At 32.3% G+C, this 26,489-nt stretch overlaps 3 protein-coding genes across 5 annotated transcripts; 1 reads left to right on the forward strand and 2 right to left on the reverse strand.

Moving 5' to 3' along the window:
* Nucleotides 1–433: 433 nt before the first annotated feature.
* Nucleotides 434–6,260, forward strand: LOC11436977 (protein OSB3, chloroplastic/mitochondrial). Of its 2 annotated transcripts, XM_003620900.4 has the most exons (10): nucleotides 434–937; nucleotides 1,449–1,539; nucleotides 3,937–4,070; nucleotides 4,206–4,278; nucleotides 4,358–4,461; nucleotides 4,546–4,693; nucleotides 4,984–5,048; nucleotides 5,157–5,304; nucleotides 5,649–5,713; nucleotides 5,822–6,260. In XM_003620900.4, exons 1-10 carry the CDS (start codon nucleotides 443–445, stop codon nucleotides 5,969–5,971), a joined length of 1,473 nt encoding a protein of 490 aa, XP_003620948.4. In that variant the 5' UTR covers nucleotides 434–442; the 3' UTR covers nucleotides 5,972–6,260. The 2 variants fall into 2 exon arrangements, 1 of the variants encoding a protein (XP_003620948.4); XR_005642061.1 differs by lacking the exon at nucleotides 5,822–6,260 and having other exon boundaries at nucleotides 5,138–5,304; nucleotides 5,649–5,674.
* Nucleotides 6,261–6,708: 448 nt separating this feature from the next.
* On the reverse strand, nucleotides 6,709–8,529 carry LOC11436521 (phospholipase A2-alpha). The gene is made up of 4 exons (XM_003620901.4): nucleotides 8,192–8,529; nucleotides 8,046–8,088; nucleotides 7,829–7,954; nucleotides 6,709–7,077 (listed from the first exon to the last, which is right to left on the reverse strand). Exons 1-4 carry the CDS (start codon nucleotides 8,318–8,320, stop codon nucleotides 6,902–6,904), a joined length of 474 nt encoding a protein of 157 aa, XP_003620949.2. The 5' UTR covers nucleotides 8,321–8,529; the 3' UTR covers nucleotides 6,709–6,901.
* A 6,248-nt stretch (nucleotides 8,530–14,777) lies between these two features.
* On the reverse strand, nucleotides 14,778–18,813 carry LOC11426969 (probable cation transporter HKT6). Of its 2 annotated transcripts, none has more exons than XM_003620904.3 (3): nucleotides 17,462–18,813; nucleotides 15,579–15,806; nucleotides 14,778–15,043 (listed from the first exon to the last, which is right to left on the reverse strand). In XM_003620904.3, exons 1-3 carry the CDS (start codon nucleotides 18,601–18,603, stop codon nucleotides 14,845–14,847), a joined length of 1,569 nt encoding a protein of 522 aa, XP_003620952.2. In that variant the 5' UTR covers nucleotides 18,604–18,813; the 3' UTR covers nucleotides 14,778–14,844. The 2 variants fall into 2 exon arrangements, with proteins under 2 accessions (XP_003620952.2, XP_039691009.1); XM_039835075.1 differs by lacking the exon at nucleotides 14,778–15,043 and adding an exon at nucleotides 16,736–16,777 and having other exon boundaries at nucleotides 15,403–15,806.
* Between the last annotated feature and the right edge of the window lie 7,676 nt (nucleotides 18,814–26,489).

The following is a 26,489-nucleotide window of genomic DNA, read 5'->3' on the forward strand; positions in this document are numbered from 1 at the left end:
GTATATTTACTTATTGTCATATTAATCTCGACAATTATTTATTTATTTATTGTCATATTAGTCCATATATAAAAAGAGTTAATATCAATGTCGATAGACTATTAATCAATGACTATTTTAGAATTTCAATACATTGAGGATCGTTGTGTTACTCGTTAAACACATAGATCATAATGACTACTTGTTAAAAAAAATGAATTGTACCAATATAAAAGAGTTGAAAGTCATTTTGGTTCTTGAATGTATAACAAGTGGTCATTCATTGTATCAAAATTTCAAAATAATTTTTGATTGTGTACTTTGTTAATCAAAATAGTCTCACAATTAAATAATCCTTAATACTTACAGTAACTCTTTTGATATAACGACTCAAATGATAATAAATAAGTATGTATAGGGACTGATATGCACAATTAAAAAAAATATTGCAACTTTAAAAATCATGGACCAAAATGAATATTACCCATATAAAACTACTCCACTTGCATTTGGGAGGGTTTTGGAAACTCATCGAAATTCGAAAGGGTTTAGAAAAATGAGCCCAATACGGCGAGTTTTACTCCTCCGTCTCCGATCCACCACCACCAACTACTCCACCGTCGCCACCACCACTCGCAAATCATCGAAATCCAAACTCCAAAAACCAACCGAAATCCCATTTCAACCCAAACTCGCCAACTCCGTCAACCTAATCGGCACTGTTAACAAACCTATTCACTTTCAAACCTCCACCGACGGTAACCCTTCCGCCGCCACTGTCATCACTCGTCTTGGTCATGATCCTTCTCAGTTCTTGATTCCTCTTGTTTTTCATGGTGATTTGGCTCTTACCGCGCAGTTTCATCTTAAGCTTAATGATGTTGTTCATGTTGAGGGTCAACTTTCTACTGAAGATGATCAAATCAAACTTGATAAACCTCAACAATATCAGTTTCAGGTTTTTTTTTTCCCTTCTTTCTACTACAATGTTACAACTTTTTTGTTTTGTTGTTTATTCATATCTATACACTGATACGGCGACACTGGTAAATGTAACCACATGTTTTGGTGTCTGATGTCGGTGTTACAAAGATTCTTATGTTTGCAGTACCGAGAAAGACACACTGGCATGTCGACATTGGTGATTATTTGAAAAAATGGCATACTTGAATGTAATGACATGTGTTGGTGTTGTTGTTGGACACAGAACATGGCTTTTATTAGAAGTGTCGATGCTACAAATATTTATATGTTTGCAGCACTGACACAGACACACTGACATGTCAACACTGGTTATATTTTGAAAAATGGCATAATTGAATGTTGGTGTCATGTCGGTGTCTAACACTGACATGTGTTGGATACCGGACATGATTTTTATTAGAGGTGTCAGTGCTAGAGAGATTCATATTTTTTTATGTTTAACGTGTTTTGGTGGTTTTTAATTGTGTTGTTGGTGTTGTTGTTAGGTTAAGGTGCAAAGTCTTAATTTTGTTGAAGGTTATCCTCGTGTTAAGAAGGCTAGTTTAACGTCTAAGGAGAAATCAGATATTGAGGATGGTAAGTACTTCATTTTGATTTCAGCATGACGTTATGTTTGAATTGCATATTTGTTGATTTATGATTTTTTGAAATGGGAAAGTTGAGACAATAGAAATTGGAAAACCAAGTAATGTTAAGCCTTGGTTTGGAAAGTTAAAGAAGCGCATTGTCGCCACATAGTGAGTTGGATCGAAATATGGTTTATGATATGATATTATGGTGTAATTTGATCCATATAGCCGACCCCCACTTAGTGGCATAAAACATGATTGTTCTTGTTGTTGTATTGTCACCACATAGTGAACTAAGGTCCTGTTTGGATAAACAAGTTAATTAAGCGCTTATAATGTAATTTCTTGTCATATACGTTCTTATGTATAGCCTATTTCTATGATAAAAGATAAAATGAAATCAAAATGTTGCATAAGCTATCCTGAAGAGGTTATGGAAATAAGCTGAAAACAACTTACGGACGTGTCATAAGTTGTTTCCATAAGCTCTCTCAAACAATTTTACAAGTCGTTACGTCACTAGATAAGTTCAAATAAGCCAATCCAAATAGAATCTGGCTCTATGATTTGCATAATCGCTTACCATATACGTGCTTATGTATAGCCTATTTCTATGATAAAAGATACACAGTTAAACTGGTTCATAAGCTATCCTGGAGAGTTTATGGAAATAAGCTGAAAACAATTTATGGACATGTCATAAGCTGTTTCCGTAAGCTCTCCAAAACAGTTTCACAAATGTTTATGTCACTAGATAAGCTGAAATACGTCAACCTAAACAGGCCCTGACTCTATGTTTTCCAACTTCTATAAAGCCACGTTGAATATGCACTAAGGCTCTTTTTGGGTAAACAAGTTAATTAAGCCCTTATAACATAATAGTTTTTCATACACCTGTTTATTTATAGCGTATTTCTGTGATAAAAGATAAAATAAAGTCAATATGTTTTTCATAAGCTTATGGAAATAAGCTGAGAACAACCTACGGACGTGTCTGAAGTTGTTTCAATAAGATCTCACATATAGTTACACAAGGGGTTATGTCACTAGATAAGCTCTAATAGGTCAATCTAAACAGGCACTAACTCTATGATTTCCAACTTCTGCAAATCTACATTGCATATGCATAGTGTTAGGAATGTAGGAATACACAATTTAAAAGTGTACTTTAGGAGGCCTAAGCATGTAAAATTAAAGGTATGAGGGGGAGAACTGTCATGCATTCAATTCTATTTTCTTGTAACCATTCGGTTGTACCTGCTTTTGCTGTTGTTTAGGGGAAATCCCTTAATCAATAATACTCAATTTTCTCTTTATTTCTTTCTTTTCAATCTTTCTACTGCAATTCGTTCTAGACCCTAACATAAATATAGTTCATGTTTGGTTTCAAGGCGGAGATTTTTGTAGAAGTACATATTTGGTTTTATGACACCAAACCTCGTTTTGACTGGAAATGATATCAGTAGCTTTTGCATATAAGTTAGAAAAGTTACTCTTTAAGTTTTATGTAAATGTGTTTTTTAGACTGAAAACACAACTTAAATGACTTACTCCAAACTTAATTTTAACCAAATCAAGTTTAGACAAATGTTCACCACACTTCAATAATTGACTGGCATTCTTCTATAATAAATTGGGATGAAATGGTTTTACAAAAACTTATTCATAAGTTGTTTTCTTTCATTTTATTTTTTTTTTGTCAATAGGATACTTTCTTTTTAGATGCTAAAAGAAATTTTATTAGAAGAGAAGGAGGTGAAGCACGGTTACTAATACTATATTAAACAAGGTTGTGAGAATCGAAATCTTGCATCAGATCGAAAGGGGATGGCAAGATTGTAAAACATAAGATCGCAACTAAAATCGAAGGATTCTACTCGATTAATTTTTTAGGATCGAAAGGGGATAGCAAGATTGTAAAACATGAAATCGCAACTAAGATCGAACGACCCTACCAAAACAAAAATATTACTAAATATATGTTATATATATAAATTACTCAAAGTTTCAAATCTTAAAACATAAAAGACTCAGTCTCAAATCTTAAATATAAATGACTCAAAGTCTTCAATCTTAAACGTAAAGCAACCTAGTCACAAAGCTTAAACATAAACGACTCAGCCAGGATCATTAGAATCGTATGAAATCACCTGATTTCACGTTTTCATGCGATTTCACAGGGGTTTTACACAACTCAGGATTCTATTCATGATCCAAATCGGTAGGGGTGAGTGAAATCGCAAAATTGTGAATTTTCACGATTCTGATCGGAATTCTGACAACAATGATATTAAAGATGGCAAATGTTAATCAAAGTGAGAATTTTGTTTGTGTGATGCTTTAGCTAGTAGTGCTATGAACTCTGATAAGCTTTTGGTAATATTTTATACATATCTGTTATTAGAAAGCGAGAATGATGAAATAAAGTCATCGGAGAAGGATATCCATTCCGAGAAAACTGAGCAACATGACACAAGGAAATCCTGGAGGGATGTCATTAATAAACCCAGTCAATGGAAGGCTGTTCATTCACCAAAGGTTTGTGAATTTTCTCCACTTTTTGATTTGTATCCTTTATTTTTCCCTCCTTTTTCATTTGCCCTCCTTTTTCATTTGCCAATAATGACACATCCTTCATATTTGTTTTCTGAAATTTTGTGAATCTAAATGTAGGAGAGTCCAAAGAATGCAGATTTTGAAAGCAAGACGGAAGGTGAATTACAACCTGGACTGAAACAATCAACAAGTAAGTATATTTGCATTAGCTCTGGCTCTTTTCGTTGTTTGGACGATCCAAAGTAATTCCATTTTGATTTATTTTACAGCCAGTGCAAAGAAATACACTGGCTCTTTGTCAAGTACTTGGGGCGACCTTCTAGATGATCCAAAGAAGTGGTGGGATTTTCGTGATAGCAAACGCAATGGATCGGTAATGATTGATGACATGGGGTATATTTTTCTCTTTGATTATTATATTTTGGGGGATATTTTTATATTTGTATCTACTTGTTAGGTGAATCCAAAGTACCCTGACTTCAAGCGCAAGGATGGAAATGTTTCCATCTGGCTTGACAAGGCTTCAAAGTCGGTTTTATCTAGACTGAAAGAACTGGAATTTGATACTCCGCCTGTTAAACCCAAACAAACAAAAGACAGTAAAGGTAGTGAATAATTTACTTCTTCAAAATGACTTTTCTATGCATCATAATTGTTAGTTGTGATATAGTTGGAACAAAGAGACTCTCGATGGTTTCTATCAATGTTAAAACAAATTACTATATTATTTTATTTTTTTACTTTTATAGTTTGGAGATGCTCTCCATTTTCATGTTTGATCAATGTCGTGTTTTGTATGCGCTCTGCTACTCAAGATTCCTCATGTCCGTTTTCTGTTTCTTTTCTCTTCCTATCTCTGTTTTATCACCATATTAAGCATCTCAAATTGGTTTAGGTGATGAGTCCTGGAATGATTTGCTGCAAAACCCAGCTAAATGGTGGGATAATAGAGTAGACAAGGTAACCCCATTTTCTGCTTTATCTTTGGATTTTTTAACCCCTACAAGTTTATTTCATGCTTAATTAGATTCTTTTTATTGATGTATTAGTCCGATTTGATCATATCAGAAATATGCAAGAGCTCCAGATTTCAAGCACAAAGATACTGGTGTAGGGCTGTGGCTTAGAGATTCACCAAGTTGGGTTTCATCTAGATTGAAAGAACTGGAGGTTGAAAGTACATCTGTTAAATCCAAACAAGCAAAGGACAGTAAAGGTAGCTAGCACATAATTTACTTTATCAAAACGAGTTTCCTAAGCAAATTGTGATAGAGTTGGCACAGAGATTCTCAGTGGTTTCTATCAAAGTCAAAACAAAGATATATTTACTTTAATAGTTTAGAGATGCTCTCTATTTTTATGTTTGATCAATGTATCGTGTTTTGTTTGCACTCTGCAACCTAAGATTCTCATGTCCTTTTTCCATTTCTTTGCTTTTTCTATTTCTGTTATGTTTGTGCTCTGCAACTCAAGATTCTTCATGTCCTTTTTCCATGTCCTTTTCTATTTCCGTTTTATTGCCATATTAAGTTCAATTTCAATTTTCCCAACTTGGTTTAGGTGATGAATCCTGGAATGATTTGCTGCAAAATCCAGCTAAATGGTGGGATAATAGACTAGACAAGGTAACCCCATTTTCTGCTTTGTCTTTGGGTTTTTTAATCCCTACAAGTTTATTTCACGCTTTATTAGATTCTTTTTATTGATGTATTAGTTCGTTTTGATCATATCAGAAGAATCCAAAAGGACCCGATTTCAAGCACAAAGACACAGGTGAAGCGCTATGGCTTAGAGGTTCCCCAAGTTGGGTGTTGCCAAAATTGCCACCCTTGAAGCCAAAACAACAAAGTGCAGAAACTAGCTGGATGCAAACATCAGCTTAATGAGCATCAGAAAAAGAAGCAGAAACTGAAGTCATTTACCAAGCTGGATGTATCTTCTTATCAGTTCTCTCTGTTTCACCTCCATGTAATTAATTAATTAATGCCTTCTTAAAGTTCTGATGTGTATAATCATAGCGACTCGGCATTAGACTTATTTTTTTCTAGGCAGCTATTTTAGCTAATTTTCAAGCACGTACATTTTTATCAGAATTCTGAGCACTATTATACTTATGAGGGTAATCCTTTGTCATTTGCTGGTAAAGTTCCAATATGACTGTTTTTTCAAAATTACCCCCTTTAGTGAACTGCTAATTTGAATAAACAGAAAATTTAAGTTTATCAAAGGAATGTGGATTTATTCACATGGTTCTCATTCTCTGCTTAAGAAAAGTGTAGCCTTATTGGGCTATTGCAAAAGGGGGAAAACACACAAGAGACAAAAAAGATTGTTGCAAGATTTATCAATCTCAATCATATCTCAGTCATTTGAGATGCACTAGAGTGATTATGTTTTTGAAACCATTTGTTTTAATAGTAGTCTACATTTTGTTCGTACTCAAATGCAGACCTAATTAATTTTGTCATCAATTATTATCATGTTGGAAACAAGCACAAAACAATCAAACTGTATAAACTTTTTTAATTAATATTATCAAGTTTTGAACCCTTATTCAATTTACTTTTCAAGGTGGCGTTAGCTTGTACATCTTTACTTTCAGTTGTTGAGAATTCATAAAGATGAAAAAAAAAATCCATTTAGAATTAAAGAGTTTACAAAAACAGTGAAAAGAATATATTAATAGCATTCTTTGTGAATAAATAAAGCATTAGAGTTTGATTAATTCAGTGAGAAGATAACTAAAAACAAAAGAAAGAAAAATAGGAATTATTTTCATGCCATAAGACTTGATTAGTAGGCAAGATTACTGCTTAGGGTTTGTGTAAAACTCTTCCAGCCAGTAAAGCAGCTTCCATGACAATCTTGATTACTTCAATAACATCATCTGCTTGGCATGTATTTCCTTTGAATGTAGGAGCCTTCGTGTTCCTAAATTTTTCCATGCAGTCTATGAATGTTTGGCTGCACTGCTGACTCAGGTAGTCATCTGCATAATATACCAGCATTCAATATCGATAATAGTCTTAAAAAAATAAATTAAATGTAACTGCATATATCAATATCGTATTGGTATCCGATACCAACATGTGTCGGACACCAAATAGACGTTCAATATGAAATGTTGTGCTACATAATTAATAGTTACTAAGATCCACCAACATAACTCTAGAATATAACCTTGATAAAGTATAGCAAAAAAATTTTGCCCTGGAATTATCAAATGTAATAGTTATGGGTATTCAATAAAATACTAGTAAATAGTATTAGTTTGGTGACACTTGCCATCACTAACAAATGAAGTAATTAGATGAAGGGTCATTGATAGTCTTTATTTATGGGTACAAGGCCAATTAGTATACTGGTTAAAAATAATTTTATATGGTAAAAAATCATTATCAGCTACCTACCATCTTTATTTTATTTGTGTGTTTGATATCAAGTGGCATTTTTCCACTGCAATAATACTTACTGATTAAACTTCCTAATATATATGTTAATTGTTTATTTGTGAAAAAATCAGTGATGTGCTTCATACAAAGTTTGGAGTATCCGAGCTTCATAACTAATTATCAGACTACCTAAAAATTTAGGCTATCCATATAGCTTTTAGGATTGAATTAGGCACAGAAAATTCTAAGACTAATCAATAAACTTCATAGCAGATGATATTAATGATGGACAAAAAAAACTGAAACTCAAGTCATGATATAATTAAGATATATATAAATAGAACTTACTATTTTTGACTGTGACACATTGGTCATGCTTCATACAACAAGCATCTAGACCATCACAAGGTTTTTCACCAGGGCATCCACTATACAAAAGTCCACAGTACTTTCCATATCTCAACAATGGAGGCACTGTTAAATCCAATCAGCTCAATTTCCAATAAAACAAATGCAAAAAACATATATATATATATATATATATATAAAGAATTAAGATATGTACCTGAGCAGAAACTTGACTCACATTGTCTGCTACACTCTTTGCTCTACAAAAAAAAAATAAATAAATAAATAAATAAAAAAGAATTAAGAAAGTGCTTAATAATTAATATGTTTAGAATTGGATAGCTTAAGCATGAAGATGCATACAACTGAAACAGCTACTCCAGTGGTTTCAGCACCTATGTTAAGTGCATAAACATGATTGGTTAACAAATTGAATTCAAAAGTGAAAAATAATAGAGCAAAATACTTTATCAGAACCATGTTTATTTTCATGTGTGTGTGTGGAAAGACAAGAAAAACAAGAAAGTGAAGTTAATTGAAGTTTGGTTTGTGATTTATAGGAAGAAAAAGAAGAGAGATCAAATGAAAAAGATTTGATTGATTTCAGAACAAAAGTGTCTGAAAGAAAGCTTGGTTTGTGGCAGGTGTCTTGTTTGTTTTGTAGTATCTCGTGACTGTTTTGTTGTCATTGTATTATTTTTATCTTATTCTTAATGCCAAGTTATTGACTTCATTAGATGCATTATAAGTTTTATTACATTGTTTATTGTCTAATAATGTTGTGGAAAGGAGTTAAATTTTTGAAACCAATCCATAGGAAGTTTTTATTTATTTATTTGTTTCTTTTATTAATGTATCATTATATAATCAAATGATTATGTACAAAATTTTATGTTATTGATTCATCAAAACTGAATGATTATGTACAAAACCTCTTTTTGATGGAGGATATTTTCACTGTGTCAGTGTCTCAACTCGTGAACTAATTATGGTTGGTGTCTACTGTCTGTTTATGGCAAGTGGCTCTTAGTAACAATGATGAAATTGTATAGTATTATGTTTTCAACAATGATACATTTTTGTCAATTCACTTGGATTAGTCTGAAAATGTAGACGTGAGACTTTAGAATGTACGTCTTTCGATATCTCTAGTTTAACTCTTCTTAGTGTCAATTTTATCCGAATATGTTGACCCATTCAACATATTATTTTATCTCTATATCTTTTTCTTTTATCACATCATCAATCTATAGCATCTATCATTTTTCCTCGTCTCAAAATATATATACTCATATACGGTTTACATCAAAACTTTACTTATGTTTTAACCAATATTTGAGATTGTATAATTCTTCCTGACATATTTCAATTTTTAAATTTACAATTCAATAAAAAGTTGAAGAACTCTTTGATGGAAAATATTTTTTACACACATACATCCAATTGACCACTTGAGAGAGAGAAAAATAGGGAGAATAAGAGCATCCACATCGGTGCATTGTGGTAGTGTCTTTACATTAACCAACAACACCATACAAAGGGTGTCATGGATAAGGTGTTTGCAGTCCGATTTGAATCGGTTTAAGAGTAAAAGTCATCCGATCTAAAGATCAAATTATATGCGGTTCATGTCGGTTTTGGATGATTAATTTTAATAAAACCGATCTGAAAGTTTCTAAGCACAACCACTCTTTTTCTGACATTAAATATTTGATAAAATAAAATATGATCGTTGAACGTTAAGTCCATTTCTAACTTTTATGATTAGTTTTTTTTTTTTTTTTTTTTTTTTTTTTTTTTTTTTATATTAGTGGGATCCATTTTAAACAACTTTTCACTTAATATTTTATATTACTTCACATTTTTTAATTATTAAAACAATTTACTATATTTTTATCTTATAATTGAGTGAGATCCATTTATACCATTAAATTAGATATTTTAGATGTGTATTCTCTAATGTGTTATGTATCACACATGTGATATTTTGATGATAAGACAATGAGAGAAAGATACAGAAAAATTAATTTTTTTTGAGGGAAACAGAAAAATTAAATTGTTAAATATGTGTTTGAAAAATTGGGGTATCCAAATATTATAAAGTTGTTCGTTGACACCTATAGAGAAAAGTGAGTATCGATCCTCATATGGAAAAGTTAATTCAAAATTTAAATTTATAAAAAGTTAATTAAATCCAAAGAATGACTTAATGCGATTACTAAACTAAGTGATTATAAGTTAATCATTATTTAAGTTTTTTCTTTTTGAATAATAATCAATTTAAATTGATCATTTTTTTGAGGGATTTTTAAGTTGACCATTATTTACCTTTTTTTCATCTTCTATTTCTCCACTAGTAATCCATTATAGGCTTGCCTCTAGGCATTTGCGGAGCCAGGAAATTTATGGAGCCCGGGCGAAAAATTAATCGTAAATTCACATGTGATATAATATATAAACAATCATAAATCGAATTTTTTTTTTCCTAAAAAAAATCGAAATAAAAGAGGTTTATCATTTTGTCAACAAAAGTACAATTTAAAATAGGGTTATTAATTGAAATTGACCACGTAATATACGTGAAGTCTGAAAATTGACCATGTAATTAAATAACATGTATTCTGACCATGTAATTCAAGATTTTTATTATTTATAACTTGTAATATACGCGAAGTCCAAAAAAGCAATCGAGAGATTGAATTTTTTCATGATTTCCTAGAGGCGAGTTAAGAACACGACAAATTAATTATGAATTTTTAAAGTGTCAAAAGCTCAAAAAACAAAACAATGGAAATCTCGATCTATAAATCGAATTTTGAGTTCATTATTTGCAGAGACATCTATAAAAATGCATAAAAAGGATCTGTAAAGTTTCATAGCATATCGAAGTCGTTTAAATTTATTTTGATTTTTCAACTGAAACGTGCAAAATTGAAATTTTGTTCCGCGTAAGCGTATACTCACAAGTCAAATTTAGTTCCCTAATTTTGTAGGCATGACTAGAACATGACAAGAACCTTCACAATGAAATTTTGTAATTTTTAAACGAGATACAAATTAATTATAAATTGTTTAAGAAATTCATAATTACGAGGGAATAAAAATTCATAATTAATTTATCCCTGGTCGAAGAAATTTAATATTGTGTAAAGTTATATTTTAACGTGAAAAAATTCAATCTGTAAGTCACATTTTTAGACTACACGTATATTATAGGGTGGTCAAAATTAAATAAGAAGAAATTCAAGTTACAATGCTAGAATATATGTTTTGTATTTTATTAGGTTATTTTTCAAACATAAAGTATATTACAGGGTCAATTTGAACAATTAACCCGTTAAAATAAGAGACATGAACCCGTCAATAGTGTGCTAAATAAAATTTCAAGATCTATTTGTGTGTGACAATTTTCAGATTGCCCAAATTTTTCTTTTTGTAAATGTGTTAATGGGCTTTTGGGTTGAGTCTAATGTGCAAAAATTATCGATCGAGCCTGGGCGACCGCCTGGGGTCGCCATACGGTAGAACCGCCCATGCCTCTAGGCTCTGAGATCCTAATAGACAATTACTTTTTCCACCTTATGAGTTTTTCACGTGCTCTGTTCTGATTCTAAAATACGAAATATTTGAATATGTTTTGGAAGATTTTATAGGGTGTTTATGCCATTTGAATTATATAATCTAAACTGCATAGAGTGCACGAGAAATTCAATAGGGTGGGAAAAGAAGGTGCCATCCTAAAATGTGTGCAAATGAACCTTGACCAACCCACTAATATATGAGTCGACAGATTGGGAGTTAGGCCCATAACCTTTGTTGTGATTGAATATTACTTTTCCCACCCTGTTGCCTTCTCGCGTGCCCTGCAAAAGTTCCATAAATACCCCTGGTCCGGATTACGTAATCCGAACCAGATTGTTAGTGTTTCCGGAATATATAATCCGGACAAATACGATATGAATATTTTGTGTCTTTCTTTGACGTCAAGGATCTCTGTTGACCGTTATACGACCCCCGCATAAGCTGCAATGCAATTGCAGGGGTCGTATGAGCGGTCAACAATGATCATGACATCACTAACACTCCTAAAATCTATCTAAAAAACTAAAAAAATTGAAGAAAATGTAAGAAAGGAGGGTGAAGAAGAATGAAGGAAAATGTTGAAGATCCAAGCCTTTTTATAGTCTAAAACAAGTCATAGGTAATTTGGAAGTCAAGGAAAACTTGTTTTTCATTCAAAACCGTCCAAAAAAACGTATTAAAACTCCACTAAACGGCATAACCTTTGGTGAAACGTCACCGGCCAAAATGTTACTGAGGGTTTCTGGATTTTATAATCTGGAATGCATGAAGCTATTCCGGATTTTAAAGTCTGAACTGCATCAGACCCTTTTATTTGGATCGTTTTCGTTGCAAATGCATTGGAAAAAAATAGAACAAAGGTACATAACATAAATTGAAGCAACATGAGACAGATAATATATATATATATATATATATATATATATATATTAAAACATAATGAAAGTTTAAATAATATATATATTATTCAAAACATAATGCAACAACTTAATTCAACAACACATAACTAACACTCAATTAAAACAACATAAAACACGCGATTAAGTAAAACATAGCACATTATCACGGATCATTAAACTAACTTCTTCCTGCTCTGGTCCCTCCAGCAGAGCCCGGATCTCTTCGTAGTTCCTGGTCCAGTGCAAACTTTTCAGAATTTGTTCAGCATATCTAACCAACGAAGCGTCCAACTCGATCGGTCATATTGTATTGTGCTGACAAAAGACAGAGAACATGGTTCGCACTTCGTCGTCGTTCTTGAGTTTCATCCGGCTGAAGCGAAGAGATCCGGTTGTGTCGGACAACGAACATCGATATTCAACTCCGACCACCCTCCTCGTGTCTTTGTGGTTGAGTTGACGGTTGATTTGATCCAGCTCATCATTTAGCTCGGAGAGGGTGACATCGTCTCGAATCCTAAATAGATGGGGTGGTGTTCCACCGTTGTAGTAGACTTCCGCTAGCTTGGTGTTCGGATCAAAGCCAGGGAATTCCATGTTTTTTTTGGCTGATGTAGTTTAGCTTGGTGTCGGTGCAATGTGGGACACACAAAAGAATCCAATGTTGAATAAATCCGGATTCTAAAATCCGAACCAACCCTCACCATACTCAAAGTCTCAAGTTTTCCTTTGTTCACCCCAACATCGTATGTTTCCGGAATATATATTCTGGAATATATGTGTATTCCAGATTATACATTTCAGATTACACCCGAAGCTTTTTGCCGGTGGTCTTCACCATAAAGAAAACGTTTTTCAAACGTTTTGGACGGTGGTCAAGTTGAAAAACGTGTTTCTACACGTTTTTTGACCGGAATTGATGGCTTCCCCACGTTTTTTTAATCCCCCTCCGCTATAAATATGGTTCATTTCCTCAAACATTTGCACACCTTCTTCTTTCTCCTCTACAACGATGTATTTCCATCGTTGGCCTTTCATAGAAAGAGGTCTCTTTGAAAATCTATCAGAGGTCATATGATCGGTCAATAGGGAAGGGGTCAGTCTGGGTGTGAGGTTGGTTTGCCTAGGTGTCATGTTGACCATCATGGTCTCTTGTTCCCTAGAGACCCCTGTGCCCCCTATGTCTCCCCACCAACACCAAAGCTACTGGTATGCCTATCAGACAGCATTGGTTTCTTCTTCCCCACCATCTTCTTTCCTCCCCCCTCTTTCCTCTCCACCGGTGGCTGGAGCCACCAGTGTTGCTTATGTAGTAAGTTAAGAGTATAGATAGATTTAGCATCTTATGTAATAAGCTTAAAAAGCTTGAAAATTATTGTAATGTATTGTTCATATATTAATAAAATAAGTTGTTTTTATGTTTGTGTCTTTTTATTTCTGTTTTTTATTTTACGAATTTTGAAAATTAAAATTGCAAAAGTTCTGGTAAAACATTATTCCAGATTTTCAAACCCAGAAACATCTGCAAAATTCTAACAATGCAATCCGGAAAACGAAATCCGAACCAGGGGTAAAATTGGAAAAAAAAAAAATAGGGCGCGCGAGGAAAGTCATAGGATTGAAAAAATAATAGTCATATTTTTTTTATTTTTTTACTTCATACACTTCAAATTTGACCCCTACCCCACAATTTTTGTAGAGCCAAAGTTTGTTCATGACACTACACTACTACGAAACCAGTTTTTATGAAGAGATCCTGAAAAATCTCCCACCTCCACTAGATTGCCGTATACACCTAATTTTTCAAATTTCTGAAATTGAGAAACTATTCTGCCAAATATAGAAAATGACTTTGCTGGAATTCCGCAACCTCAATTTTGACCTTGCGAGAATACATTAGAATTGAATTGTCTAGAACACATATTTTTAATCCTTATTTGCGATGTGGTGCATTTGGCATCGTCAAAATGATAAGTTTTAGGATAACATTGTTGTGTGTCCATGATCGCGACAAATGTTCCTTCGCAGGCCGAATAAGTTGCGGGTTTAGGATGAAACCTGAAATACAATGTGAATGCAACAATTTTTCAATGACCAAGGATGGTTTGGAGTAGGTATGGCATATCCGTGTCAAGACTTTCTGGAACGGATATGAAAGTGAATTTATCTGTGCCAATACTTTATGGCATTCTACCGCCACAAGAAGCTGAAGCTTGGGTATTAAAAAAGCTACAATTTAGCTTGCTAAACTGAACATTACTAATGTGTATATTGAACTTGATTGTAAATCAATTGTGAATGACATATTCAGTATACTTAACTCTCAATCTTGAGTTTGATGCTATAATTTCACATTATGATAAGTTTCTTTAGGATACGCTAGTCATCAAGTTTATGATACACTCCATCTGAAATTCAATCGGTGATTATCAATGAAATATGTTGAGTTTGCTTTTGCAAAAAAAAAAAAAAAACAAATAAAAAATAGAGAATGTGTGAAATTGAAGTTGGTGTAGAATTGATATTGATCATGAATCAATGAAGCTTCCATGCTTTGCCTCCATCCATATTGAATTTTTTAAGCCTTCCAAACAACATAACAAATATGAGAATGATCTTACCCTCATCACTCCATTTTCCAACAAATCCAATCCATTTGTTTTCACAATTTGTCTCTGGATGCAACTGTAGTTCACAACTGTATCCTGTTGAAAATCCTACGTTCCCATATGCACTTTTTACCACACACATGCACCCAAAAGATACATATACAAATGATTAACTTGAGATTGAAATGAGACAACTGTATATTAGACCGTCTTGTAAAATAAAATTATTTAAACACATTTTTTTATTAAACTTCATTTTTTTTCCCAAAAACATTTTTATTTTGATAATAGCTTTCTTATAACCATGAACAATTTTTTCTTTGACACAAAAAACAATATTGCACTATATGTATAGTCATAAATAGACTATTATACTATATTGTCTATGAACAATTCTTTTATAGTCACAATCATAAATTAAAAAAAAATTAGACACATTCATATAAAAAATAATTAATTTATATTTTATTTTATGTGAGTGTATCTGAATATTTTTAATTTGAAATTGTGTTTATAGAATAAAAGGGCCTTTTTGGCCACATCATGATATGACCAAGTAAGGTGCATTTGATAATCTCAATAAAATACAACATTATTGTGCCTACAATTTTAATTTTTTTTTTTTTTGTTAATGAATAATGGAATGAACTGAAATCTAACCTGATAACTTCAACAACAATATTCAAAACGTTGAAATTAAGAGGATCTTCCTTCAATTTTTTCCTCTCAGTTATGCATACTAGAATGATGAATATGACTAAATAGGAGAGTTGAGAAAATATCAAATTCTCTGTAACTTTTCCTCTTCTCTTTTTCATCTTCTTACTGTTTTCTGAAATTTTCCCATCATATTTCAATGGGAGGAATGAGGTGTAAGGAGGAAGGTACCTAACCACGAGTACAAATTAAAGCAAGTAAATATCAATGGTTATTTATTTTTATTGATGAACAATCTTAGTACACTTTTATTATTCAAAATCGAAGATAAATATTGTTTAATTGATTACTTATCGATAAAGTTTAGTTCAACAAACAATGTTGATTTATGTAAAGGAGAAAAAAAAACTGACATGTTGATATTATTATGCTAGAAACATTCAATTGATTTGATTTTAAGACCTTACAGTTGTGTGCGTGAGTTTTATTTAGAAATAATAGCAACACTTTTTTTATGATAACAATATTAGCTATGGTAGACAATATACTTTTAGGGGTCATTCAAACACGTTCCCTAAATACAAAATGAATTATATTTAAGAAATATTATATTTTTATTTTTTAAGAAACTAAATTAGTTCGTACAAATTGACATCGGGAGAATCGAATTTGAGACCTTGAGGTGGAACACACTCTGAAACCCTAAGTCAATACCAACGGGTCCAAGTGGGTTAAAACAAGTCAAAATGGAATATAGTTAAAATAGAAAATCATTGATTAGTTTTAAGTAAAAAAATTCTTAAAAAAAAAATATGTTTTTTAAAGTTTTAATATATTGAATACACAATTTTTAATAAGTATTTCCCTATTTTTTTTATATAAAATTATTTATAAGCATTTCCTTTTTTTTTTTTTTTTATTGTAATGAGAGTAAAGTTAGGTAAGAGAAGTCAAATTATGCAATATCATCGTAATTGAAAAATTGGAAATGATTATGAGAGGACGACATATATATATCATGGGACTAAATGATCAAAAATCTAGGAACTTTTAATCCTATGAAATAAATGAAATCGACACTATCATATTATATAACCGACTGATAGCAAGCTGAGACAATGCATTTTTCAGGAAAATAGATAAAATGAGAGAAGATATACCCTAAATAATGTGCACAAGGGTTTGTAAATTGTAGTGCTTCACTGTCCAAAAAGCAAAGATAAGATATTAGAATTTAGAAAGATTTCTTCTTCCGATGAATATTTTGAGGGTTGGAGTGCCATTCATAGAATTCTTCTTATTTCAAAATAAATTAACTTATAATTTATGCTAGAAAAAATAATAATTCCACCATGCATATACCAAGTGAAATATTTCAAGTAATAGCAATCAAATTTGTCTCAGAAAAAATGTTAATAAAGTCATGATTTTAATTTAATATTTAATTTATTTTTTTTGCTTTCGCATTGGTTTCCGACCCATCAAAGGTGGACGACTAATCTGGCTCATGCGTAGAGGTATGTGCACTGGCCAAACGTTGTTCCCCCTGAGAATCGAACCTGGTATTCCCCAGGTACGTCCTTGGAAGGAGCTCCTTGCCATGGAGCCCAAACAAATGAGTTGCCCTATGTTTTTTTAAAGTTTGGTTGAATGTTTATATTAATTAATGGGTGCCCCAAGAGGACAAGTTAATGAAGATAAAACTAAACTTTTTGTATTCGGTGACGAAGTCCACCCGAGTACTAAAGGGATTCCGTATGTATTGAAAATGATAAATTTTAAACTCTAAAAAGTTGAAATACGATTTCCAATACAAAATATTTGTGTCCTTATTTTCCTATATTAATTACAAAAAAAAAACAAGAAAGAAAGTGCAAGAAACTTACATCATTACCACAAACAATACCAAGATAGCTTGTGATAGAATTGAGATATCCACAATACTTGTTCCCGCATGTCTTGAATTCACACTTTGAAACAAAACACCAATCAATTTTTGATAAAAATTCAATCCCTTCAAACCTTTTGAATTCCAATCCATTACACAAAACAATGTGACTTGAACCACAATCAACCCACAATTAGTAGCCACAAGAAAAATAGTGTGTTTCCTTTGTAATAAGTGTTTGTAACCAACCTTCTCTGAATGCTTCAAAAGATATCTACACTCTCTTTTCTTGTAAAATTTCCCTAATCCACATATGCAAAGTCTCAAGCATGGAGGGTAAAATGTGTTCCCAAGAAGTAGTTGTGGAATAAGCATAAGAAGAAGACCTGAATTCTTTCTAAAATCAATCATGTTTTCATTTGTTGGAACAAAACCACAACTTGAAAATGATGAAACTATAGTAAAAACAGAAAATGTCAACATTTTTAGACCCTTGTTTTTTAGTAGTTGTTTTGTACTAGGAATAATTGTAAGGTAAAGAGACACCCCAATTACACCTATAACATGTAGAAATAAAATGTAACCAATAACTACATAACCTAAATATTTCATAGACAAGTACCTCAAATTTTCATTTGTTGTACTCAAAGATTCATGTTTGTGTACCTCGTTTGTGACCATTTCATCTTCAAGGTGAAATCGATCAACAATAATGAAAGGGTTTCGAGAAGCAAGACGTGCATGTGAAGACGCGATTTTATCTAAATCAATTTTGAGCCTTGACCTAATGAAAAAAAGTCCTACCAATGATGTAAAGACTTCACCACCTATGAACATTAAGATGGTAATGATGATTAATTGAGTGTTAGAAAAAATTCCCATTTCAACCGTGACCATGCTTGAAACTGTGGTGGATGAAACGGATGTGAAGAACAAATCTAAATTTTTTTGTGTTTGACCTAAGGGTTTTAGAGCTTTGAGAAATCCAAAACCCAAAGTTGAAATGGATATGAAATATACAATTTGAACACATAGTGGGTTTGATCTTAGGAGGATGAATCGATATAAACATGCTGCTGAGATATATATTGATTTGCTTAGACACACAAGTTTTTGGCATGAAGTGCTTAGGATATTCATCTCTGCTTTTTTGTATTTAATTTAGAATTGAATCTTTCTTGCAATGAATTCCGATTCAAGAGAGGGTATTTAAAGTAAAGTTTTCTATGCTGCTAACGTTACCATTGATGTGCCTGATATGTATCTTTTTTTAAATCAGCTGCGGATTCAGGACCTTGAACCAGGGTGCAGATATTTTAAGGTTATAATAAATAAAAAAATGAGTGTATATTTTTTTACGAAATATTAACAATTTGTTTGACAAAAAGTAACAAATAAGTTAGCTAGTAGCGGATAAACTTTTGATGAATAAGCTAAGGTAAAACTAAGAGAAAAATTAAGTTGTAAACTCAAAAATATTATAAATTAGGGTGACGTTTAGAGTACACAAGGGCATATTTTTGAGTAGCATACACAAGTATAAGGGTTACAAGGAATTAGTCTTCAACAATTTCTTTAAGAACAAACCCTAATTTCTAACTTTTTGAATGGTATTTCCAAACCCTATAATCTACTAAAAAGACCTCAACCTTTAACCTATTGATTTCCTAAAGGTTCCCTATTTTGTTCTCACTAGAGATTTTCCTTTTCCACTCTACAAAACCCTAAACCCAACCTGTCTATTTATAGGATTCGTCCGGTCCTTAAAACTTGCCAACCAAAAAAATAGAAAACTTGTGCATGCCCGCCACGTAACCTTCATGTGCATTGTGTAGTATGCACAACTCAAGCACTTTCAGAATCAAAATTTTTAAGGCATATACAACAGAAGTTCAATCGTGAACCGTATAATTTTTGCATTTTTTTTATATTAAAGACATTTTCACTACCACCGGAGTCTCGAGTCTTTTATCGCGTTGTTTCTTTTCGGTGGCATTTAGTATGCATAAGGGAAAAATTTGTGCAGCATGCACAACCCATAAAATTCTGGACAAGTGGCGGTTTTGGTGGGGTTGGATTACCTGCTAAAATTAAATCAATAATAAAATGAACCATATTTAAAAAGTATTGGTTTTATTGTTTTTGCTGAATACACCTTCAAATCTGAAAAAGCAGAGTAGCAATTCACACTAACACTACACATCCTTAACCTCACTTCAATCTCCTTTTCCCTCTTCCTTCACTTGAATCTCACGGAGCACCATGAAAATACAACACTCTCCATTAAAGTTTAGATTTTCAGAAATTGTTACTCACCATCAATCTACCCATCAACTTAAATTTCGTCTTCTTTAACAGCATTGTTCAATTTTATTTCACTTTTCATTGAAGTTTGGAGATTGCAACTTAGTTTGGTTTCTAGATTTGGATTCATTAAATCTCATTGTTGATTTATGCAGTCTTTAAACTTAAAGATATGTATAAGACTTTCTTTATCATATTAAAGGATTTATAATTGTATATGCTTGCTGAATACTAGGACTCTCTTTCGTGTTTGCTGCTTTTAATACATTATGATACAACTCAGTATACTTCTCAGTGGTAGCTCAGGAAGAAATATTGGTCTGGACAGACGCACGACCGTGCGGTATTTTGGCACGGCCGTGCGATAACTTACTGTAATTCTGGGGAAATAATGCCTAATTTCATGCGCACGGTCGTGCTTATGAATGGCACGGTCAAATCAAATGCTTAAAGATTGCGTGTCACCAAACCATATTACATTAGTGTGTTCTCTGTACATGCAATCACGCTAGTTTGAAACAATGGAGGAAAAGTTTGGAATCAAACCAACACAAGAGCACTATGCTTGCATGATTGATATCCTTGGAAATTAGGGAAACTAAATGAAGCGGTGGAACTTATGAATTCCATTCCATTTGAAGCTGATGGATCCGTTTGAGGGGCGCTTCTTGGTGCTGCAAGAATCCACAAAAATGTTGAACTTGGTGAAACAGTGCTTTTTCATATTTTTTGCTTATGTGTGCTTTTGTATCCAGAGCCAATGATACCTTTGGTGAGTTTCTATCTTTTCAAGATTGGTTTGGATAATTATAATTTCAAAAAGCATGAGCATCCTTGTCACATAGATGCAACATTATATTATCTGGTGCTGATACAACAAATTCTGATGATTTAGAAGAAGAACTTGATTTCTTTCCAACTCAAACTGGAGGTGAAGATTTGAGAAGGAGGTATGATAGGTTGAGAGTCATTGGCAGGAATGCACAAAAAAGGGTTGATCAATTAGCTACCATTTTAGAAAAGCTACAATTTCTGATCAGTTGGAGGGATCCATATTTTTGGTGTTGTGTTGTTTGTATCCATGTTACATATTTTGTTCCTCTTAAAGTTATCATCTTCCCTTGCATATTTATTTATCTAAGACATCCAAGATTTAGAAGCAATACACTCTCAGGAGATTGCCCTCCAAGCAAGCTTTTATACTGTGATGACATGGCATGTTTAGATTGGGATATTAGTCTTTCTAGTGTTATTTAGCATTTTTATTTGGATAGATAAATGTTAGTATATCAGTTCTTATGTCGGTATTTTTTTTCTTTCGCGGGGATTTGAACTTCAATCCTTTGAACATCGTCATTTTCTAAATATTCTTCTTTTTCTTGATTTCCTGATTTTTTTTTTCTTTTCACATATATAAAGTAAGGGTTTGCAACTTATATTTGTCAATCACCATATGAAGCAAGATACTCCTTTGATTAGACATGTCTCAGTGTCGGATATATATGATGTCCGACACGGCACTAATACGTATGATTACATTGAATTATGTCATTTTTATGAATTATTGACGTGTCCGTTTCGTGTTCGTGTATGAGTTTGTGTTTCATAGTATTACCATATTCCAAAAGCAACTTACATTTCAAAATTTCATATGGTTAAGTCATTGATTCAGGATTGTACACAAAAAGTGCAGGACATATTAACAAGTGCGCCTCATCAACGTACAATAGTACATATTTGTTGTAACGGTGAAACAAGTCTAAGATCCAGCCTCATGTGCACATTGAAACTATATTAATCATCTCTCAAAGTTCTTAGAAATTGGCTTCAAAAAATGCTTTTCAAAATCTGGAAAACTTGACCTTTTTGGCATATGATGCATGCATTTTATTTTAAAGATATGATTCATTTGCATTTCACTCTTGTATATAACTTCGTCTCTCACATTTGAAAATATATGTGTATTTCCGTCTTCAATTTGCTGGCTCCATTTACTGAACAAAGTACAATTCTAAAAGGTTTATAGCTATAGTACAATTCTAAAAGGCTAAACTCACAGCAGAGAGAGACTACGACAGTTTACAAGCGACGTCACGTCCCCAGTTAAGTCATTGTTTTCAAGTCTCCTACATTTTATGCATGATAGAATTAGGAGTTCAAAAAAAAAAAAAAAAAAAAAAACTCAAGGAGAAACTTACAGAGAAGTCATACTCTCGAAGCTATGAAGAGTAGAAGGTATTGTTCCATTCAGCTTATTCCCATGGACATTTCTAAGAGAGGAGAAAAATCCATGACATGAATGAATTGTTAACAACCTTATAACAAACTAACAGTTTAAGTTTTGTTGCTTACAGGCCGGTAAGGCTTGTACATAAGCTAAGGTCACTGGGAATTGGCCCCTCAAGAAGGATAGATGACTCCTGAAAACTACAACAAATACCAATAAAAATGAAAGTTCAAGTAAAGAAGAAAGCTTTCCAAGCTCGTGAGGGATATATATGTCCACTTAGGAATCTGTCCTGTGTGAAACCACCAATGGTAGGTATTGAAAATCAAAACATCTCCATTCCACTAGGTACTCATCTTTCACCCATATTATTGAAACTTCATACTCCTATAGCACATAATTCGAAAATGTGTATACAAAACTCCTACAATACACTTTAGAAGGAGAAATATGAAGTAAATGACTGTCAACCACTTTCCCGGCGCAGTAGAGGTGAACTCCGGCACAATGGTGACGAAAAAAGGGAGAAATAAGAATAAGGAAGAGTCGTAAAACAACTACAACAACAGAGGAAGAAGAAAATACGGTGTGGCTTTTGTTCTTTCTTTCTTCTACTTTCAGATTTTGATTTGGGGAAGGGAGAGAAGGATTGAAGAGGGAAATGAAGGGTTTTTAGGTTTTGATTTGGAGAAGAAAAATAGAAAACATAAAATCTAGTTTGATTCAATTTGAGACTTTGTGAAAATAGTGGCATAAGAGGGAAATGAAATTTAATTATTTTGACATAAGAGGGAAAGTGAAATTGAAAGGAGATGAAATTTGATTATTTTAGCATAAGAGGAAAAGAGAAATTGAGTAGTAATATGATTATGCCAAAAACAATAATTAAAATGAAATTAAGTTCTTTTAGTTAATGTTCAATTCATTACATTTATTAAAAAATAAAAAATAAACCATTCCCTTATTTATTTATTTTTAAAAAAATAACACCATTTTTTTTGGTTAATATGTTTCACGTAATCTAGACTATATATAAACTAAATAACCTCCTTCAAAAAAAATAAAGAAAATAACATCTTTAAGCTCTTATGTGCTCTATATACTATGATGAATTTGAAAAGAAATATCAAATAAAGTCCAACCTAGTAGAATGAACAAATTTGTTGAAATTAGGAAAATGATGAATTTGAAAAGGAATAGCAAATAAAGTTCAACCCTAGTAGAAAGAACAAAATTATGGAAATTAGAAAAATGATAAATTTGAAAAGGAAGATCAATTAAAGTCAAACCCTAGTAGAAAGAACAAAATTGTGGAAATTAGAAAAATGATAAATTTGAAAAGGAAGATCAAATAAAGTCCAACCCTAATAGAAAAAACAAAATTGTGGAAATTAAAAAAAAAATAATGAATTTGAAAAGGAAAATCAAATAAAGTCCAACCATAGTAGAAGGAACAAAGTTGTGGAAATTAGTAAAAGATTTATATGGTATGTTTGTTTATAAAGATTGTTTGGTTGAATAGAAATTGGATCGATGTAAATATATTTATTTGCTAAAAATATTCAAATAATAATTAATCAAACTCTTTATCGACTAATCAAGCTTACAACTCTCACCCTAATTACAAGATTCTTCGACTTAAACTACTTCCAAGATGTCATAATGACTGGTGAAACTCACAACTCTTACCATTAATGAAAGTATCTTGGAGTCAAAGTACTTGGATGAACATTCTATGACTAATCAAACTATTTATCGACTAACCAAGCTTACAATTCTAACCCTAATGACAAGATTCTTTGAACTAAACTACTACAAAGACTTTAGAACGACTGATCAAACTCACAACTCTTACCCTAACTAAAAGAATCTTGGAATCAAAGTACTTGGATGAACGTTCAATGACTAATCAAACTCTTGTTATCGACTAACCAAGCTTACACCTCTCACCCTAATAACAACTCTCACCCTAATGACAAGATTCTTTGACCTAAACTAATTCAAAGATGTCAGAACGACTAATCAAAACCCTAACTAAAAGAATCTTGGAGTGAAAGTACTTGGATAAATGTTCAATGACTAATCCAACTATTTATTGACTAATCAATCTTAGAACTCTCACCCTAATGACAAGATTCTTTGACCTAAACTAATTCAAAGATGTCAGAACGACTAATCAAAACCCTAACTAAAAGAATCTTGGAGTGAAAGTACTTGGATAAATGTTCAATGACTAATCCAACTATTTATTGACTAATCAATCTTAGAACTCTTACCCTAATGACAATCTTATTTTACCTAAACTACTTCAAATATGTCATAACGGCTGATCAAACTTACAACTATTACCCTAACTAAAAGAATCTTGGAGTCAAAGTACTTGGAGGAATGTTAAATGACTAATCAAACTCTTGTTATCGACTAACCACGCTTACAACTCTCACCCTAATGACAACTCTCACCCTAATGACAAAATTCTTTGACTTAAACTAATTCAAAGATGTCAGCACGACTGATCAAACTCACAACTCTTACCCTAACTGAAAGAATCTTGGAGTCAAAGTACTTTGATGAACGTTCAATGACTAATCAAACTCTTGTTATCGACTAACCAAACTTACAACTCTCACCCTACTGACAACTCTCACCCTAATGACAAGATTCTTTGACTTAAACTACTTCTAAGATTTTAGAACGACCGATCAAACTTACAACTCTTACCCTAACCGAAAGAATTTGGGAGTCAAAGTACTTGGATGAACGTTTAATTACTAATCAAACTCTTGTTATCAAATAACCAAGCTTACAAATCTAACCCTAATGAAAACTGTAACACCCCGTTTTCCCAAGATAAAAATTTCATAAAGATAATCAGAGTAATTCACATATAAACGGATGCTACACTTCTAAAAGATCATACATGGAATAATTAACTAATTTTCCTTCAAAGTTCAATCAACATAAATATTCAAAACTTCGCAGCGGAATTTATTTCAACTTCTAAAAATAGTAGTCTTTGGCACGAAGGCCTCTTCGTAAATGTCACATAAAAATCCAATCTAAAAACATAGTCATAAACTTCATTAAGCAATACGTAAGGAATAGAAAGCAACAACAAAATTCTCATCCCGTTACGTATCAGAGCACCTAAGACACACGAGAGAGAAACCTCACACGACATCAACTATTCTTGGTTACCTGCAAGTTACCCATGGTGGGCAACATAGAAGGGGTGAGATTTCACAAATAATAATATTAAGCATATAATTCATCAATTACATTTAACAACTTAAACTTCATCACTTAGCAATAATAATACTTCATGTAATACTTCATTAAATCATCAATCAACTTCTAATCATCATTAACATCATATTCATCATATATAACAACATAATCATCACATCATAAACATCATCTTATAACAACATAAACATCATATTAATCACATATAACAATATCATAATCAACATCATATCAATATCATAAACAACATCATAATCAATTTTCATAAGCATCATAACAACATAATCATCACATCGTAAATATCATCATAATCAATATCACAAACAACATAACAATGTCATAATCATAATTATTCATAAGTACTTCATTAACAACAGATGGATAGAAGACAACTCAACAACAACTTAACAACTCATGGATGATAATTCATCAACAACGACTTTGACTCGACAATGCAACTTCAACTCGACTATGCAACTTAGACCTCTTATATGCATGTGGTACCAATACGGGGCATCAAGTCCCAATCGCTATTTGAGTATTATTATACTTCCAGAGCATCAAGCCCCAATCACTATTTGAGTATTATTATACTTCCAGAGCATCAAGCCCCAATCGCTGAATGCTAATGCATGGACTCGACCTCTTAAACATCTTAATTCAACGACCTCTTAAATAGTCCAATAATTTGGAACATCATCATCAACATCTTAATCAACTTAGACCGACTCGTGCAGCTTAGTTAAATAACAACAGCAACACAGCAGTATACAAAAACAACATGACATAATAATATCAAATGCAAGTCAACAACGTCTCAATTATTCACATATAATTCAAGTAATGCATATATAATTATATCACAATATAACAACATCAAATGGTAATCAACATCTTAAAACATCATATATACATATAACACTTCATCAATCATGAACAATATCGTATTCACAAACATATACATACATATACTAATTCATCAATCATATTCAATTATTCACTGTGATCTATGTGCAGTAATTTGACCATAACTCAAGTTCTATAAATCATTTTGAAGTCAAACCAACGACATTAGAAAGCTAACATCCATACCTACAACTTTCATGTTTACACCTAAGACCAATTCTGTACCAATCAATACCAGTTTTCATTTCAAATTCGGGGCAGAGATGAAAAGAAAAATCAGAAAAAGCAACATATATTATTCAACTTCACTTTCATTCAAAATCATCACAATCATCACTCTTAA

The sequence above is a fragment of the Medicago truncatula genome, chromosome 6 (assembly GCF_003473485.1).
Source record: "Medicago truncatula cultivar Jemalong A17 chromosome 6, MtrunA17r5.0-ANR, whole genome shotgun sequence".
Taxonomy (NCBI): domain Eukaryota; kingdom Viridiplantae; phylum Streptophyta; class Magnoliopsida; order Fabales; family Fabaceae; genus Medicago; species Medicago truncatula.